This window comes from Colossoma macropomum, unplaced genomic scaffold, assembly GCF_904425465.1.
Source record: "Colossoma macropomum unplaced genomic scaffold, Colossoma_macropomum, whole genome shotgun sequence".
In the NCBI taxonomy this organism is placed as follows: Eukaryota; Metazoa; Chordata; class Actinopteri; order Characiformes; family Serrasalmidae; genus Colossoma; species Colossoma macropomum.
Genome location: NW_023494804.1, coordinates 11993646 through 12013847, shown reverse-complemented (window position 1 = coordinate 12013847; position 20202 = coordinate 11993646). Strand labels below are relative to the sequence as shown.

Genomic DNA, 20202 nt, shown 5'->3' with positions numbered 1-20202 from the left:
TGGATCACCCACAGAGAATGTTCCCATGTTTGACGTGATTTTTGTTTTAGCTTGAGAGTGCACTGTTTTGTCTGGTAGTAGTTTGTAAAATGAATATTCTTTATATTAAAACATGATTTTGTTACTACCTTTTTTTTTTTTAGAAAAAAGAAAATGTTTTTGAATCATGAAAGAAAATATTTTGGAAAGTAAACTTATTGCCATGCCAAAAATAGATACGTCACCTACAGATTCAGCACCTTTGATCACTCTTTCAATTATTCACATGATAACTTTACGAAGCCAGTAGTATATCCTAATTCAAATTGGGGAACGAATCTTGGACAAGAGTGAAGTTGTGCAAAGCCAGAAAATGATCTCAGGGACCAATTCTGAGCATGTGAAAAGCTGCTGACCGGGAGAGCCAAGATAGTGCCCTCTCTGACAATGCATTCTCTGCTCTTCGAAGAAACCCATGAATCATTGGCACCACACTGCATTCTCTGTACTATACCACACTCACAATGGAATTCCAGACTTGCCAGATGTGTCCTATTGCTATTCTTTCTGAAAGAAAGTCTTGGCTTGGACCAAATTCCATCGTCTTTCTGCTTGAGCACATTCACTATACAGGCCAAAATCAGGAAAATGTCGGTCTTTAGAGATCAGGCCAAGAGTTTGCCTTCAGTTTTTGGACCACACCACTGAATCTTATGACACGGAGGACGTACCTTGTTCACAGAGAGCACCCGAGTAGCTGGGTAGACAGACACAAGTGAAAGAATTATGTCCATCAATACAGGTGGCCCCATTACGGCAAGGATTGGATTGACATTCATCAATATCTGTAGAAAGTAAAAATTATGATGACTAATGATTTTCATTTAAAATCTTTTGGTGATCTCATAAGATACTGACAAAAAACAAGAGTTTAAAAGTACCATACCATTTTCACAGTTATCCCCAGTGAATCCAGGCATACAAAGACAAATGTTGCTTTTACCATTAAAGAAACATGTTCCTCCATTGTCACAAATATTTACTACACACAATGTAAAATCTGAAGGAGAAAAAAACAAAAAAAGTACCAGATTACTTTGTGCATTATTCTGTTTGTAAATACTACCTTTGAAATCTCTGATTACTTGCTAAAATTCAATACCACACTATCACATTATTAAACTAGCAAATTATTAGGAAACAATGTAATACTGTACCTGGCAAGTCCACTGTGTGCCCCACCACCGTGGTTACATTATCAGCCCCTGCATGTGTGTCTACTGTAGTTACCTTTTTCTTGTGTGGACGTACAGCAACTACTGATAGACTACCTACACCATCAAAGTCCTCATCAAATGGCATGGCAGTAGTTGCTTGAACTGGTGAGGTGAGGAATTCCTCTGTGGCAAAATGCTGAGTTACAACTTTGACATGTTCCTGCACATGCTCAGGAGTGGAGGTTAGAACTTGCTCAGTGAAGAGTGTAGAAAAAGTGGCTGTTAGAACAGTCGCCTCAGACGTGTGATCTTCAGAGATAGGGGTTGTAGTTTTATGATCAACTGCAGTGAATTTAGATCTTGCAGACCTCTCTTGGTCTATTGTGGAGATACTAGTAACCACGCTCAATGGACTTTGTGTGGTAAGTTTGGACACAGTTTCACTTCGGGCAGAACCTTCAAATTGCTTGCGTACTGCAGCATCTGTAAAAGTCTTTTCAGTGACTGCAGTTTGATGAATAAAATGCGATTGGACAGTTGTTGCAGTGAGAGCCTTCTCTCTTGAAAATGTTTCAGCTGGTTGCTCACTGTGGTTTTCATCTTTAGTGATGGAAAAAACTGTGCTTTTGACCATCTCTGATTCTGGCACTGACAGAGGGATCTCAGTTCCTTTAACATCATCCACCTCTGTTTTAGTATCAGAGGTAACCCATCCAGGCATCGCATTCTCCTTAGAGATGGAAAAAAGACTTGTAATTTTTCCTTCTGTGCTGGGAGATATCAGTGTAACAGTCTGGCTTAGAGTTGTAGAATCAATAGCTTTGGGCGAGACAGTGGAAAGAAGGGATGAAACAGTAATGGCAGGAGGTGGGCTTGGTTTTGAGCCTTTAAGTGAATACTGATATTGTGCTGAGCCATCCTCAGCTGATGATGTAGATCCTTCATAGTCATCTGTGTATGACTGCCTCTCTCTATCAAAATTGCTGTGACTTGTAGTGATAGCAAATTCCATAAATGGTATTTTGGTGGGGAACTCTATACTTACTGTCGTTGAAGTCTTCTCTAACTCAGGGATTTCTGATTCATCTGTAACCACCTCCTCTTGACTGTAAAAAGCTGTTGTTGGCAGGACATAATATGCAGAGCCTACCGGGGGAGGCAACTCATCATCTTTAGGGTGTCTGCCAAAACCCTCATCAAAAGTAGATGTTTTGCTGATTGACTCATAAACTGGTGTTTCATCTAATAAAATTTTTGTGGTTAGAATTTGAGGGATCTCAGAAGTTGTGACTGTGTCATGCAAAATGCTTTCTGAAGAACTGAGTTCAGTTACCACTGCCGAAGAGGTAATTACTGCTATCTCAGGTTCTTCCAGCTTCTCCTTACTTACTATTGGGCTTGCTGTCTCAAACTGAGCTCCTATTGCTTCCAGAGTTTCCTCAGTCTCCGCTTTAAAATTTAGCTCATGCTTCCCATTGATGAAAGTCAGAACTGGGTTGGTGGTAAAAGAGGATGAAGGGACTTCATCAAAATCTTCACTAATCAAACCATGTTTGCTTTCAAGAGATGATGTGGTTGGCTTAGGAAAGAATGAAAACTGGGAATCAAGGGGAACTCCTTCTCCAATTATCCCCGCTATGTGATCAGCTTTATATAAAAAAAGAGGGGAAAAAATATTATTCCAAAGCTCTCAAACTTTTTACTCAATATCTACCACCCAATGTCTAATCCATAGAATCCTCAGTCAAACAGTCAAGGAATTCAAATTCTGGTTTGCTGTTCTCAAACTATTCCTTTTTCCATGAATGATTCATTTTCCAGGAATCTATCTACTGCGGTATAATTTGTTGAAATCTTTTTAAAATAAATTTTATTCATTTAGCAAAATTTGAAAACTACCAATTATATGTTACAACTTTCCTTTTATGTACACACATATTTGTGTACACCCAGATATGCACAGTACTTGCATGTGAACAGCATGAAAGGTATTGGAATGTAAATAGTGAAGTGACTGCACTGATGATTGTTAATGTATTTTATGGGAAGTACAGAATACTTTTTGAAAATAACTGATGCACTGAAAGCTATAAGCAAATCTGACATGTTCTCTTTATGAGCAGAGATCTTTTAGATGTTCTGATATTTCAAACCAATATTTGATGAGATATTTATTCTACTTCAGAAGAGCAGAATGTTTAGGCAACACTGGGCTACTTCACTTTTTGCAATTTATTCATTTTCTGGCATTTCTAATCCTACAGAAATGAATGTTCTATTTCTCCAGTAGTCCCAATTTCTACATTTTATAAATGCTTATATATTGGCATCAATAAATATCTATTTGAAAAATGTTGGACATTGGCATTGGCCTACAATTACCATAGCAGTGCATCACTAAACATGTTTGTGTTCTATGGAAAGGATTTTGCATCAGATTTACTGAGAAAATCAGTCAAGCTTTTGTATTCTGGACACTTTATAATTATAAATTTGTTATTTGTCTTTCTTGATTCATGTTCTGAGTTTTGTACAAGCAATATTTGTTCCTAAATGTACAGAGAGCATTTAATGCTTAGAAAACCCCAGAAAGTCATAAACTACCTGGAATCATTAAATGGGTCACTGAACCTAACTGTTCACTAGAGCTCTTGTAGTTTCTAAGAGCTGAGGAGGCACATTCTATACTATTTAGGGAAATTTTATACCTGTTAAACTATAAGCAATGGTCACATGCTAGAAAACTGGCTTACCTGACACATTATATTTCATATCAATTACAATGACATTAATAGGAGGTGCAGAGGCAGATCTATTTCCCTTGGTGCCAGAAAGTGGACTTTGGATTACTGGTTGGGTGCTGAAGTCTTCAGCTGTTGCACTCTTGCCTTCCTCTTCTGTTATCCTGATGGTACTCTCTGCAGTTACCAGTGTTTCTTCAGTCATGCTTACTGTGGTTTTGTTCACAGGGGTATCAGAGGTGGCTAGAGCTGTTATTACTGTGCCTTCCCTTTCAGTTGAGCCCTCCTTGAGTTCTTTATACACTACAGCTAGCTTGTTTGTGTCTTGCTTAGAGATAGAGGGCTCTTGGACCACAGTCATTTGTTGTGTAACAGCTTCTGATATGTCTGCTTCTCCTCTGCTGCCAGCTTCTGTAGAAGCAATATCTGCTGTGATGTCTAGCTGAGGAGAAATGCTCTTCATGGTGGGAAGAGGGGGCAGCTGTGTGAGATGAGGCACTCCTCGATCAGGCACTGCATCTACTTGGTTAATACTCTGGCTCAAATCATCCACATCATAGTCTGTGATTTGAGTTGTGGAACCCATAATGGAGACGGTTACTGTGGGCAACGAGGTTTGGAGCATCTCTGTGGGGTCAGTTGTGGGATCTTGTCCTGAGGAAACAGGGAGTTGAGGCAAGATATTTTAGTTATGAGATAATGAACAGGTCAGATTCAACTGAGTTCCTTCTGAGAGAACACTGTTCAGAACTTGGCTTTTAGATGTGCACACAATTGACAAAAATAGGCTGCTAATTTCACCCTAAATAAGCACAGTATTAACTATGACAATTTAAGTGCAGCATTTGGCAGTAGTATCTGAGCGTTTTAGTATTGGAACCCACTGTAGCGCCAACATCTAAGCATTTCTTTGAATCGTTGCCTTCTAAGAAAGCATTTCTAGAGGATGATGTGTCATAACTGGGTTGAGCATAACAGCATAACTCTTCTTTTCAAAAATGATTTGGCATATGTATGTTGTATGCCTTTAAACAATTTCTAGGAATTAAAGCAGGTTAAGTCCTAATAAGTAAAATTATTGTGGAAGGGTCGATCGGTATCAGCCAATTTTCAGCCCAAATATGTAACACGCCAATATCTCTTAGCAGGTCCTGAGAGCTGATCAATGACATAAAACATATGAGCCATATTTCACCTGAAGCGCCAGAATGTAACTGTGCCATCATTTGAGGTGGAACCAGAAAATCTGAACAAGAAGCTTCAGCTTCATGGAGAGTTCAAAGGCATTTTTGTTTTTGTTTTGTCCCGATTGCTAATGTTTGTGATGGCTAATCTCAACTGGTTAGCTTCATAGTAATAATTGTAGCAAAAGTTTGCTAACTGTTTTTTGTCTGTACAATGTTTGCAAAAGGTTTTATGGCCATGAAGATCAAAAGAAGTGTTGTTCGACTTGACAATGTGCGTCCATGAATTTGGAGGTCAGAGCTTCTGAAGGAGCACTGAAGGGAGGCGTATATTTGTTCTGCTGTTCAAAATCAACAATCGTTCTCTAGAATCACTCACTACACATTTGAATGGAGACATGAGTCTCTACAGGATGGAACAGTGGGCGTTTTGAAAGTTTGACGAGTATATCAAAAGGTCAGTGGCTGTGTCAAAAAGTGGACAGGAAGACAAAATAGGACATTGCAGCAAAATAGGTGGAATCATGCACGTAATTTCAAAGACTAGAAATTCTGTCTCTATCCCAAAAATATTCTAGTTATACATTAGCTTCTTCTTATTATTAGTCTTTGTTTTTTCAGATTTTTTCCAATTTTCATATCCGATTCCACCCACTAAATAGGACACCCCTAGTCAAACAATATCATCAGCAGTAGAAGGGGGAAGGCTATCACAGGCTTCTTCCTGTAAAGCTAGCAATCTCATCTTTTTGAACTGCCACAACACAACATCACTGGACAGCTGAACAAGCTTGGAAGAGAAAGCTAGTCACCAGTTCTGTTATGTCAGCTAACAGACACCTATGCATCACGCTGGGTGACAAGGGGAGAGGAGGGGCCATCCTCCCCACCCAGGAAGAGCAAGGCCAACTGTGCTCTCTTGGACTCCCAACCACGAATGGCTGTAGTGTCACCGGGGATCAAAAAGATGATTGCGCCATACGGGAGCTCCCTTCTGATTCTTCCAGGATCAATAACTCAAGAACCGCTTAACGTAGTGTTTTCTAAACTTTATACTTTTTAAGATATTAAAGAAAAACTAGCACAAATTTTCCAATAGATTTATAATGAGACATTGTAACATCATCTTCAGGTGTAAACTTGCTTGAATCAGTTCTTCAAGGTTTAAACTGACTTGAACCAGTTCTTCACTGTCAGTGCACCAATTTTAAGTCTTTCTTTTTCCTTGTCTCTCAATATAACTGTATTACTAGGAGTCTCCAGAACCTTTCACTCTATCTATCTATCTATCTATCTATCTATCTATCTACACTATTGTCATGCAATGTTAAGGTTTGAGTGAAAACTAGCTTTCTGTCAGGCATACGCATTATGTGCATTCTTATTGGATAGGCCAGATGACGTCAGGAAGAAAACAAACGGAGAGTGAAGCTAGAGTGTTGAGCTAAGTTAGTGCCTCTGCTAACGGCGTCTGTTCGCAACTTAAATAAAAAAGTGAAACCAAGACGACATTGACTGACCGCGCATTATTACAACTATATTGCCAAAAGTATTCACTCATCCATTCAAATCACTGAATTCAAGTGTTCCAATCATTTCTATGGCCACAGGTGTATAAAACCAAGCACCTAGGCATGCAGACTGCTTCTACAAACATTTGTGAATGAATGGGTTGCTCTCAGGAGCTCAGTGAATTCCAGCGTGGTACCGTGATAGAATGCCACCTGTGCAACAAGTCCAGTCAAGACAGTCAACTGTCAGTGGTATTATAACAAAGTGGAAGCGATTGTGAATGACAAAGTGGTAGGCCACGTAAAATGACAAAGTGGGGTCAGCGGATGCTGAGGCGCATAGTGCGGAGAGGTCGGCAACTTTCTGCAGAGTCAATTGCTACAGACCTCCAAACTTCATGCGGCCTTCAGATTAACTCAAGAACAGTGCGTAGAAAGCTTCACAGAATGGGTTTCCATGGTCGAGCAGCTGCATCCAAGCCTTACATCACCAAGCGCAATGCAAAGCGTCGAATGCAGTGGTGTAAAGCACGCCGCCACTGAACTCTGGAGCAGTGGAGATGTGTTCTCTGGAGTGACGAATCACGTTTCTCCGTCTGGCAATTCAATGGACGAGTCTGGGTTTGGCGGTTGCCAGGAGAACAGTACTTGTCTGACTGTATTGTGCCAAGTGTAAAGTTTGGTGGAGGGGGGGATTATGGTGTGGGGTTGTTTTTCAGGAGTTGTAGTTCCAGTGAAAGGAACTTAATCCTTCAGCATACCAAGAGATTCTGGACAATTTCATGCTCCCAACTTTGTGGGAACAGTTTGGGGATGGCCCCTTCCTGTTCCAACATGACAGAGCACCAGTGCACAAAGCAAGGTCCATAAAGACATGGATGAACGAGTTTGGTGTGGAAGAACTTGACTGGCCTGCACAGAGTCCTGACCTCAACCTGATAGAACACCTTCGGGATGAATTAGAGCGGAGAATGTGAGCCAGGCCTTCTCGTCCAACACCAGTGTCTGACCTCACAAATGCACTTCTGGAAAAATGGTCAAAAATTCCCATAAACACACTCCAAAACTTTGTGGAAAGCCTTTCCAGAAGAGTTGAAACTGTTATACTGCAAAGGGTGGGCCGACATCATATTAAACACAATGGATTAAGAATGGGATGTCACTCAAGTTCATATGCGTGTGAAGGCAGACAAGCAAATACTTTTGGCAATATAGTGTATCTATCTATCTATCTATCTATCTAGCTCACTATTTATTAATCTATTCCTCTACAACTCTCTATCTATCTACATTTTCTATGTATCTATCCATATATCTATTCCTCTACAACTCTCTATTTATAGCTCTACATTTATTTATCTATAGCTCTCTATTTATCTCTCTACAACTCTATCTATCCCTTTACAAGTCTCTATCTATCTATCGATCTATCTATCTATCTATCTATCTATCTATCTATCTATCGATCTATCTATCCCTCTACAACTCTCTATCTATCTTTTATCCCTTACTTTTGTCTATCTTTTGTAAACTATATTTAGAGTGATTGTGTAATGTGAGCAATCAAACTACTGTTACTGACCATAGTCAGTATGCACACCACAGTAAGTAAACACTCTGTAACCAAAAGTATTTATCTTGTATGATGACTATACACCACAGTCAGTATGCACACTGTAGCCAAAAGTCTTTGGAAACTACTCATATCATGAACATACACCACAGCCAGTAAACACCCTGTAGCCAAAAGTTTTTGGACACTGCTCTTACATCATGATCATAAACCACACACCAGTCTTTAGACAGCCTGTGGCCAAACGTTTTTGGACACTGCTCTTATATCATGATCATTCACCACAGTCAGTATTAACACTGTAGTTAAAAGTTTTTGAGCATCTATCTAAAATGTCTTTCAAGTCTTTAAATTTTTCTTTTTTTATTTAACTTTTTCTTATTTTATGCTTTGTATTTTTTGGTATTTCCTTCATACCAGTGAAGATTTTAATTAATTTCTAAGACTTACTAAGTGGATAATGTGCGTGTTTATAGAGGCCGCAACCATTTTTCGTCTCATTGTTTAGGTTTGCTTCGCAGTGGTATGGTCATAGACTAATATAAAAGCATTTAAACAGAGCTAAAATGCTGTATATGTGGGGTAGACCTGTTTACTGCTGCTGCAGCTGCTCACATCAAGTAGTCTCTGCCAAAATGCCAGTGATTTCTTTAATATTTATGCTTTAAAATGGAAGCAGATCTCGTACATACAGAGTGAATTTCATAGGCTCTGTTTATATTTAGCTAGCTATGCCAGCTAGAAGCCACTGTGAATAGTGACTGTTATCCAAAACTGTTATGTGGCTAACATAAAGCAGCTTTCTGCATAACATTTAGCAGTAATTTTTATACTCATGTCTTTAAAAAGCTAATGCTACAAGCAATAAACCATCAATAATGTAATTTCTCTAACACCGGCTTGTTATGAACAGCTAACATTAGCTGGCAAGTTATGTCAGACATGCCATGGCTCTCCCTCAACACAAACAACTAGTTATGTCAGAAAATGGAAATCAAAATGTCACAGCATAAATGCGATGCTAAGATACAAGCTGAGAGTCGTGTTTTCAAGCAGTGAAAGGTGGATGTTATCCGAAGTACTGGTGCTGTCAATCATCCCTCCAGCTCTAACACGTCCATGGACTCCAACTCCCAGAATCCTCTGGGACATCATGTGACTCCTGACCTTCCACCCTGTTCCAATCACCGTTCAGCCTTTAATCAGTTTCACCTGTTTCTGTCTTTGTTTGCCTAGTTAGAGTTGGTATAAAGCTTGGGCTTTTAGTTTAGTTCTTTAAGAGGCATGGCATCTTATGAGAGCTACTGAGCATTTAGTTTGGTGATTGGTATTTCTGGATCTAACTACTTTTCTGTGTTTTTGGACTTTGCCCATTTTGCCTTTGCCCTTTGGACTCCGTTTGCCTGGTTATGTTTGTTTGTTTGTACTTTCTGTCTTTTTTGGATTTGACCTAGGCCTGTTCGACTAAGATTTTGGATCATGATTCAACTAGCAAAGGCCGTATTACATTTGCGAGCATCTGAATCATTCTGCCACGTTACAGGTGCAAAAGTTGTAATAAAACTAAAAGAATAGTGCTATGTGGCAGACTGCTAACATAGCCAGCCAGCCAGCCAATGTTTGCTACTCATATGAAGTGCTCTGCTAGCCTACAAGAGAGCTCAAATGAGATCTATCAAATGGACTTTACATATAAAAGTTTTGGTTTCCTTTTATAAAGCTACAGAAATCGCTGGCATTCTGTAATGTTGACAGATGCTCCATGTTAGCCAGCTGGTGCTAGCAGCTACTAGAAGCTAGCTACCTTGCTTGAGAATATAGCTACTGTTAGTGATGGCTTTTAGGGAGCGTAAGTTAGTTAGCTAGTTAAATATTTAAAAAAAAGTCTATCAAATGCATACTAAATATAAAAGTGCTGCTTTCATTTTAAAACATAAATATTACAGAAATCACTGGCATGTTGTACAAAGGAACAGAGTGCTTGAATATGAGCAGCTACAGCAGCAGTAAACAAGGCTACACCACACATACAGCATTTTAGCTCTGTTTATGTTAAATCAGTGTTTGAGTATTATTGTACATTAAAATAACTCTTAAATAATCTCTTCTGCAGTAGTTACATGGAGCAGAAGTTTTACCCTGCTAACGCTTAAACTGGAAGTAAGTGGGACTCTGTGAAAAAGTTGTGATCTAACTGCATGCGTAACTGATGGCACTATCAGCCAACAGGAATAACCATTTGGCATGCCAATTCTATTGCATACGCCACCCTTTGACACTACTCCGTCTACTCAGTCCTGCACAGACCTATAGAGACAGAGCACATCGTATCATCAGAGGGAAAACCACGGCCCTTATGGAGGTAAACATTCTGCGAAGTTTAAAAGGGAGTGAATGGGAGATTGCGAGACACCATGTCTTGAAACACCAGCCAATTTAAATATCTGTCTAAAGAAAGGGCCAGATCATCAAATCTAATAGGACTCCCTTAGCGTCCCTTTTCTATCCCAAAATCAGAGTGGAAAAATGACCCCACAGAGTGGCCAGCCATCACTTATATTGACTGATCCTGATCAAATCACCAGGTCAGGGTAGACTAAGCTACTCAATACTGTCATCTAGATAGCTAATGTTAGCTATCAAATTATGATCAAAATGCTCAAATCTATAGCCTCCTATTAGGCTGCATATTTTTAGCACTAATATTATCAATATCCTCCTTGTTCTGTATTAGTCAAATACATATTAACTTATCATATTGCTATTGCCATCTGCCATCTAAGAGCAAAATGCTCACGTATAGCTGAACCATTACATTACTACTATTACCATTACCCCCGTTGCTAGCTAGCTAGCAAGAAGCTATAGAGCAAGCCAATATTGCTATAATCTAGATAGCTAAATGTATCTGGGGAATTGGCTATGAAATTTTCGAACAACAAATTATCTGAGAATTAATTAACTTTTTGGCCTACATGACACAAATTGTCTGCTGCACAAATAATTGTGGATACTATCAGGATCCCATAAAGTCCCTGTGTCTAGGGAGCCCTCCCGTTTGTTGATAGTTTTAAGCCTACTATCACGTCTTTTTGGCTCCGTTTTGCGGCTTGGAAGCTTTTTGGTATATTTCAGTTTAAAATTAATAAAAAGAAGAGCGCAATGCAGAAAGTGCATAGAAAGTGCAGAGCTGTTTTCCCCCACGACGTGGGCATGGCCTAAACACGCTCTGACTCTGTATTCGTTTGAATGTGGCATCCAGCCCTGCCCTCGATCAGTATCCGCTATTAAGCGATTGTGCTGAAAGGCGATCAGCAATCTGTCTCTGAAAAAAATACTGAATACTAGGGGTGCGGGAAAAAATCGATTCTTGGATGCATTGCGATGCGGACGCGAACGATTCTGAATAGATTCACAAATGTCAAAAATCGATTTTCTAAAAATTTAATTTATAACGTAATGTTGGCAGAACGCAAAAGGCGGAACTTGGAAGTGCGGAAGTGCAGCGCCCGTCTGTGGCGGCACATAACAGAAAGACACACGGATGAGTGAGAAATCCGACCAGCACCCTCTGCATTAAAAGCCAGGTTAGATCAGGAGTCACAACCCAAATGATAAGAAGAGCCATTTTGTCCTTTCAACAAAAATCAGACCACCTTGGCAGCCACAACATTTATGTCCAGTATGTCTCAGTACGTGCAAATGTCCTAGTATAAGTTAGGTTAAAAATATAAACGAAAACGCGGACTTACTCTGCTCTGCTTTAAGCTTTAGCTATAGCCGCTTTCCTCCCATCTCCGCCAGAAAACTTTTCTTCAGAAGTAGATCAGTTTTCCGTGGCTGAAGTCGCTTCTTATTCTCCAGCTTCTTGTTCGAATTTTCCCGTTCCACCTTAAATTCTGCCTGAGGCGTCGAATGTAAATGCGGCACCATTTAAGTTGGAACGGGACAATTCGAAAGAGAAGCTGATGTCATCCTCACAACTTTTGTGTTTGACAGTCTCTCGTTGCAGAGTTAACTTACCAGGAATCAACTGCGCTGCTTATAAATGCGAATAACGCATCGTTGCTAGGTGACCTGCAGTCTGCCAGTTCTCAGTCGTTGCGAAACAGGGCTTTCGCGCTATGCTGCACACGACCCGTCTCAAAGATATTTTACTGACACAGCGGACACCTTCTCGTCTCTATAACGAACGAGACCAAAACCGAAGTTATAAAATCACTGAATTAAACGGGTAGGACGGCTGTAACGTGCTGCGTGGACATCTATTGCCACAGGATCTTATGTCACCCTAACAGCGCATTTTATCGCAGATGAGTGGCAGCAGCGTCTCATGTGCTCCAAACGAGCAGTGAATAAGAGCCTTCCAGTTCACTTACCGCATCACTCCCATTTATTAATAAAAGATATTGGAAGTAAATTCATTATAGATCATTACAAATACTTTGCTTTAAAAGTACCAAGTCCTGACACAGTGAGAAAATAGAAATCCTGTATAGAAAAAAAGATGCAACAAGATGCATTGATAATCGTTTTATAATCGCATCGCAGCCCTCTGAATCGTAATCGAATCGAATCGTGAGGTGCCTAGAGATTCCCATCTGGGAATATATATATATATATATATATATATATATATATATATATATATATATACACATACACACATATATATATCTGTGTGTGTGTGTGTGTGTGTGTGTGTGTATTAACATTTAAGGAATTACAACCATGTTTTTCATAGTTCCTCAATTTTCACAGACATATAAGTAATTGGATAGTTCACTGATAAACAGTGTCATGGCCAGGTGTGGCCTGTTCCCTCATTATTTCAGGAACTCTCACTATGCAGTCCAAAGAGGTGTCGATGCAAGTAAAGCCCTATCATTAGGCTGGAAAAACAAAACAAAACAAACATATCAGAGAGATAGCAGAAACTTTAGGAGTGGCCAAATCATCATAAGATGTCTACAATTTTAGATTGTATCATAGCGACATAGTCCACCTGCCCCCAGTGTCTGGTGGATGCCCACTTATTTTATTTTTTTTTTACCAGCAATTATATTAATTATAATTATAATGACAACAAAAAAATATATATAATAATAATAATAATTATTGAAAAAATAATAATATAGTTATAGTAGAATAACAAACTCTAAAATTATATCTACTCTCTCACACACACACAAATGTGCAGTTTGTTACAGTTACACAGAATTGTGGGCAAAGTAAGGCAAATTTACCATGTTCTCTTGAATATAAAAATATGAGCAGAAACCACATATTAATTATGTGTATTCTGCCATCTACCGTTTGTCTTGGGCTTTGTTTGCATATGCACATTTCAAACGTCATGGCCCTCATTTCATTTCATGTTCCACATTTTTTTTATTTCAGCAACAATACCTCTGTACTTGCTTATTTTTTCAGCTTCTTCTCAGCATCTTTCGTTAGATTAGCATTGTCTAGCATTGTCCTGTCTGGTATACGTCAATAGAAGCCAAGACCACTATGTCTAGTTGATTGGCTGTGCTTTCAGCCTTTTGCTTACAGCCATGTCCCACATAATCACAATGCTATTTTTTGGAAAATAATTCACTCAGTGCTTAGGGAATTCAACGTGAAAATACCTGCGCCAGGTTATAGTTAGGCAGTAATATTGGGCAGGCAGTCACAGTGTGGTTTAGAAGTGCACCAGTTGTTGGCAATTTCACCTAAAAATCTTATCAAGTGGTAAACATTGCTGTGGTGCATCTATCAACTCAAATATGCCATCACTGAATGTTTTGATCATCTCAAGACCAGTTGTGGTTGTAAAAGGGTGGCTGAGGTGCCATCTCAAAATTTCTGCCACGTCTTTGTGGGGTGGGTGTATGTGCTTTTATGGGAAGAGTTCTCACTACCCCAGCCCCCTTTCTTGAGTTTCTCATCAAACCTCTTCAAACTACAATAAAGACAATAAGTAGCTATTTCGATATTATTTTATTTTTAAATAATTTAAGAATTGTTTTTAGTCAATTCAGACCGTTTCTCTTTAATTGCTTACCAAACAACCATCTTGCTTATGAGAAACAGAACTTTACAATCTTGCAATGCCATTTGGCACCCTTTTTGTTTATCTAGGACCATGTAATTCTTGAGAAAATAGTCATACATCCTATTTGTTAGGGAAAAAGTTAGTATCTTGTATATGGTATGTAGCATGTAATTAGACAACATTTTGTGAGAAGGAAGAATCAGAAGGAAAGTGAGTGAGAAGGAAAGTGATTGGATGTAGTTCTTTTTCAAAATTGCTTCTCTGCTCTAATGTTGCTAGTCTCTAGCTGTTTATTTACATTTTTAATTAGTTGTCACAAATGACTCGCAATAAAGTACAACCACTTTCGGAGGTTACTTTTTCTCTCATTATGCCATCAAGGCACATTTGGAAAGGACTCAACTGCAACATGTTCGGCTTAGCCGCTCTCTCTGTCACTAGTAACAGCTGAGTTACTAACTTTGTTCGTGAGATGTTAGTTTTTTGCTTGACAGAAATTATGAGATGTGCATCCAGAAATGAGAAAAGTGCAGGATTAGACAGCAGGGCTCAGACTTGCTAATAGACACTCTGGGTGCCTCTGGAAGAGTTAGCACAGCGGGGCGAATAAGTGGCATCTCTGTGGCATAGTCGCAAAGTAAAGCTAATGCTAGAGTCAAGTCAAGTCAAGTGAAAAGGGGAACCCATTCTCCTCTGGTTGACACCGGATAGCGAACAGCATTAGTATAAAATATTATAATACAGAAATGGGGAAAAACTAGTGAAGCAATGGTTATAATTAAATAGTTTGAGTCTGTACAGCAGCAGCAGCAGTATCATTAGAAAGGTCAGTTCATGCAGGTGAGGTTTGCACAGCGATGTACAGCAAGAAGCTCCATGGTGGTCAAACCAGTTTAGAAGGCTGGCGAGCAGTGGGCACCTGATCAAGGCAGAAGAAGCAAAAGCATCAGACTGCACGGGATGAGCAGTTGTTCAACTCGGCAAAGAAAAAGAAAACATACAGAGAGTTAGTTCTGTAAAGAGTGACTGATCACAACTTTCAATGTTGAAGAGTGCAGCAGAGACTCTGGTAGGTTTAGTTATTACAGCCTAACTAAGAAGGAGAGCCAGAAAGTTAACAGAGACGTGAAGGCTCCCTGAGATGTCAGCGCCCCTCTGCGTGAGAGCAGGGGGACGACAGCACTAACACTCCCAGTTTACCATAATACTCTATGTCCATGAACCCCCAGATCTACAGGAAAAACTAAATACCAAAGGCTTGACTAAACAAGTACGTTTTAGCCTAGACTTGAAGACTGAGGCTGTGTCTCAGTCCCGAACCCTGACTGGAAGATTATTCCAAAGCTAGGGGGCTTTGTATGAAAAGGCTCTACACCCTGATGTAAATTTATTAATTCTAGGTACTGATATTAAGCCAGCACCTTGTGATCTAATAGGCATGATGGTTAATAATAAGAGAGAAGTTCACTCAGGCACTGAGGGGCAAGACTGTTTAGAGCTTTATATGTCAGTAAAAGAATTTTGTAATCAATGCGAAATTTAACTGGCAACCAGTGTAGGTTTGATAAAACTGGGCTGATATGGTCAAACTTTCTGGTTCTTGCGAGGACTCTGGTTGCAGCATTCTGGACTAACTGAAGCTTGTTAAGGCTTTTTCAGGGACATCCAGACAGTAGGGCATTGCAGTAATTCAGCCTTGAGGTAATAAATGCATGAACTAGCTTTTCTGCATCCTGTAGAGACAGTGCATTTCTTAATTTAGCAATATTGCGGAGATGCAGGAAAGCTATTCTAGTAATATTTGTTATATGTGCATCGAAGGACAGATTGAGTTCTATTGTGACACCAAGATTTTTACAGATGTACATGGTGGAACTGAGAAACTATTAAGTTTAAGCGTTAAATTAACGCTGTTTCTAGCAGGACCAAGAAATAGAACCTCTGTTTTATCTGAGTTAAGTAGGAGAAAATTACTCAACATCCAGTCTTTTATGTCTTCTATATAGTCCTCAATCTTGTTAAGTTGAAGTTTATCATCTGGTTTGGTTGATATAACTGTGTGTCATTGGTGTAGCACTGGAAATTGATGCCATGTTTACTGATAATGGTACCCAGTGGTAGCATATACACTGGTCAGGCATAACATTATCACCACCTCCTTGTTTCTATGTTCACTGTTCATTTTATCAGCTCCACTTACTATATAGGTGCACTAATATTAGACGCAGGTGCGTCTAATAGAGTGGACAGTGATTGGACACAGTGTTTAAAAACTCCAGCAGCACTGCTGTGTCTGATCCACTCATACCAGCACAACACACACTAACACACCAGCACCAGGTCAGTGTTACTGCAGTGCTGAGAATAATCCACCACCTAAATAGTACCTGCTCTGTGAGGGTCCATGGGGGTCCTGACCCCTGAAGAACAGGGTAAAAAGGGGCTAACAAAGTATGCAGAGAAACAGATGGACTACAGTCAGTAATTGTAGACCTACAAAGTGCACCTATATAGTAAGTGGAGCTGATAAAATGGACAGTGAGCGTAGAAACAAGGACATAATGTTATGCCTGATCGGTGTATATTGTTAATAATATAGGTCCTAAAACAGAGCCTTATGGAACACCATACTTTACTTTTGCAAGAAGAGCTGATTCGCCATTTACATTTACAAAATAATAGAGACCAGTCAAGTAAGATCTGAACCAGGAAAGAACTATTGTTGTTACTCCTACAAGGTTTAATCTTTCTGGTAAGATAAAGTGGTCTATTGTATCAAATGCCACACTAAGATCAAGGAGGACTAGCAAAGATCAATTGCTTTCTTTGGTCAGAGAATAATAAATGATCGTTCACAATTTTCACTAGTGCTGTCTCTGTACTATGATGTGGCCTAAAACCAGACTGAAATGTTTCATGTATGTGATTCCTATGTAAATAGGAACTTAATTGTTTTGCTACAAGATCTTTGATATGAAGGGAAGATTTGAGATCTAGAGGTCTATAATTTGATAGTTCAAAGGGATCAAAATTATCTTCTTTAATCAGAGTCTATAACGCTATCCCTCCAGGCGGGCACCACTCCTCTCCCAATCACATGTCCAAAAGGTTTGCCCCACTCAGTGAAATACCTCCTGAGATGCCTGTTGAAAGTGCTCTGGTTATAAGTGATTCTATTTTATGGCACCTGAAAATAGCTTTTCCTTTAGGGGTGCTAGTAGCAGTTAGCTGTGTACTGGGAGCCAGGGCACTGGACATTAGAGGGAACTTGAAGCTGTTAGCTAGCTGTAGGTATTCTAGGATAGTCATTCATGAAGGTACTGATGATGTTTTATGGTCGCTAAACGAGTGGTTGTCCTGGTGCTCAGATAACAGTGTGGGCTTTGTAGAGAATTGGTCGACTTTATATAAGTAATTGGACAACAATTCTGGTCTTTTAAGTCAGGACAGTATTCACCCCTTGTGGAAGAGTGCTGCTCTCATTTCTTGTATCATAACACACAGTCTCTTAAATAGCTGTTGGTGAAGAACCAGGGCAGGGACAGTGGCTGACAAACCAGGGCCAAGGCAAGGCAGCAGACAGGCTAAACTGATGATCTGCTAGCTGCCTTGAGACTCCACATAGGTTCCACCCAGTTGAGACTGTGTCTGTTCCCCAAATGAAACAAAATTACAGACCTTGAAGAGTTTATTCTACCAATCTAATCAACAGCAGACTAGTCCAACCAGTTCGCAATGACAGCACATTTAGTCTAAAACTAGGCCTGCTGAACATACAATCTCTTACATCTAAGACTGTCACTGTAAATGAACTTACTGATCATGATTTTGATGTTCTGTGTCTCACAGAAACATGGATTACACCTGAAGAGTACTTTGCTCTAAATGAAACCACCTCCATAGGCCACAAATACAGTGCCGTGAAAAAATATTTGTCCCTCCCCTGATTTCTTCTATTTTTGCTAATTTGTCACATTTACATATTTCAGATCATCCAACTAATTTTAATATAAGATAAAGACCACATGAGTTAACACAAAATGCAGCTTTTAAATGATCATTCCATTTACCTAAAAGGAAGATTTATTCAAAACATGTATCATCCAAGTGAAAAAGTAACTGCCCAACCAAACGGCAAACTTGGTAGTAACAACTGCAGTCAAACATTGCAATGAGTCTTTTACATCACTGTAGAGGAATTTTGGCCCGCTCTTCTTTGCAAAATTGTTTTAATTCTGCTACCTTGGAAGTTTCTGAGCATGAACTGCCTGTTTACGGTCTTGCCACAGCATCTCAACGGGATTCAAGTCAGGACTTTGACTCCGCCACTCCAAAATCCTAATTTTGTTTCTTTTGAGCCTTTTGAGGTGGATCTCCGAGTATGCTTTGGATCATGCTGCATAACTCAGCTGCGCTTGAGGTTTAGGTCATGAACTGACAGATGGACATTCTCCTTCTGGTGTTTTTTGCTAGAGAGCAGAATTCATGGCAAGTCATCCAGGTCCTGCAGAAGCAGAGCAACTCAGACCATCACATAACCACCACCATGTTTGACTATTGGTATGATGTTCTACTGGTGGAATGCAGTATTAGATTTACGGTGTTAATGGCTAGTGAAATTGAACCCAGTAGTCAACTGAATTTGGTTAACTGGTGATTTAGCAGCTAAGGGGCAATTACTTTTTCATATAGGGCCAGGTAGGGCTAAACAGCATTTTTGCTTCAATAAATGAAATCATCATTTAAAAACAGCATCTTGTGTTTACTTGGCTTATCTTTGGCTAATATTAAAAGTAGTTTGATGATCTGAAACATTTAAGTCTGACAAATATGCAAAAATAAAAGAAATTGGAAAGGGGCAAATACTTTTTCAATAGCACTGTATGTACAAAGCCCCTGTTTCAATGGCTGAGATGGAGGCTTAGCAACCATTTATACAAATCAGGGGCCATATTACAGAAACTTCTGAAGTCTGAAATCTAATCTATTTAGTCACCAAGACAACTTCAGTTAGGACTGAATTTAGGACAGAGGCTATTACAGAACAACAGTTCTTAAGTTCATAGTCTTATCCTAACTACAGATAAGAAGACAGAATTACAGAAATATCATAACTAGACAAAATGTCCTAAATTCTGTTCTAACTTCAAGACAACCCCAGAGGTGTCTTAACTTCTGTTTTAAATGTCTGTTTCTATTGTTTTATGCAGTTATGCAGTGACAGGCAGCCCAGTTCATTATAACTAGGATAATAACGTTACATTTATCTATGTTAAAAATGGTGCTTTGATCTATAAGGTAAAAGATTAAAAAAACATAGAATATTAAAGCGATGTCGATGAATAATAAGAACACTGAGTTGAACATGCTGTTTATTAGGAGGAAAAACCTTTGCACAGTCAGCTGAAGTGTTCGGGAAACTGAAATTGGAGAACGGGGATGCTCTGAAAACAGCATGAAGCACTAAAACAAGTTTATTGCACTTTAGTTTTGTTTGACCCTTTTTACACCAGAAATGGTATCTTAATTATTTTGATTACGTGTTTACGTTTTAGCTGTGCACTTATGGTCGGCTGCAAGGTAACACACATAACAGTTGATTGTCGACTTCAATCGAGTCAGTTAAGATTTCCTAACTTGAAATAAGATGCTGTTAGACAAATTTCCTAAATTAATATTTGCTTCTGTAATACAAATTTCTGGAAAAATCTTATCTTGACCTGTCAGATCTTAAGACAAAAAAAGAGAAAGTTTCTCTAATATGGCCCCAGGTTACAAATTCTCTTCTTTTGAAATTCTTTTTTTTTTATTATAAGTGAGTGAGGAGCAAACAAGAATTTGTTTTCTCTGATTACAATCTACAGGCCACCAGGGCCCTATTCTGAGTTTTAGAATTTGCTGAATTTCTATCATGTTTAATAATGCTCTCAAATAAAGTAATAATTGTCAGAGATCTT

General features: G+C 39.2%; 1 protein-coding gene across 1 annotated transcript in view; it reads right to left on the bottom strand.

Annotated features, from left to right (window-relative positions):
• vcanb (versican b) overlaps nucleotides 1–20202 on the bottom strand; it is a 44711-nt gene that overhangs the window by 7679 nt on the left and 16830 nt on the right. Inside the window, exons 7-10 of the mRNA XM_036594922.1 lie at nucleotides 3950–4591; nucleotides 1197–2843; nucleotides 926–1039; nucleotides 711–824 (exon numbers count right to left, since the gene is read on the bottom strand). Coding sequence (XP_036450815.1) covers nucleotides 711–824; nucleotides 926–1039; nucleotides 1197–2843; nucleotides 3950–4591 — 2517 coding nt within the window. The remainder of the gene's footprint in view (nucleotides 1–710; nucleotides 825–925; nucleotides 1040–1196; nucleotides 2844–3949; nucleotides 4592–20202) is intronic.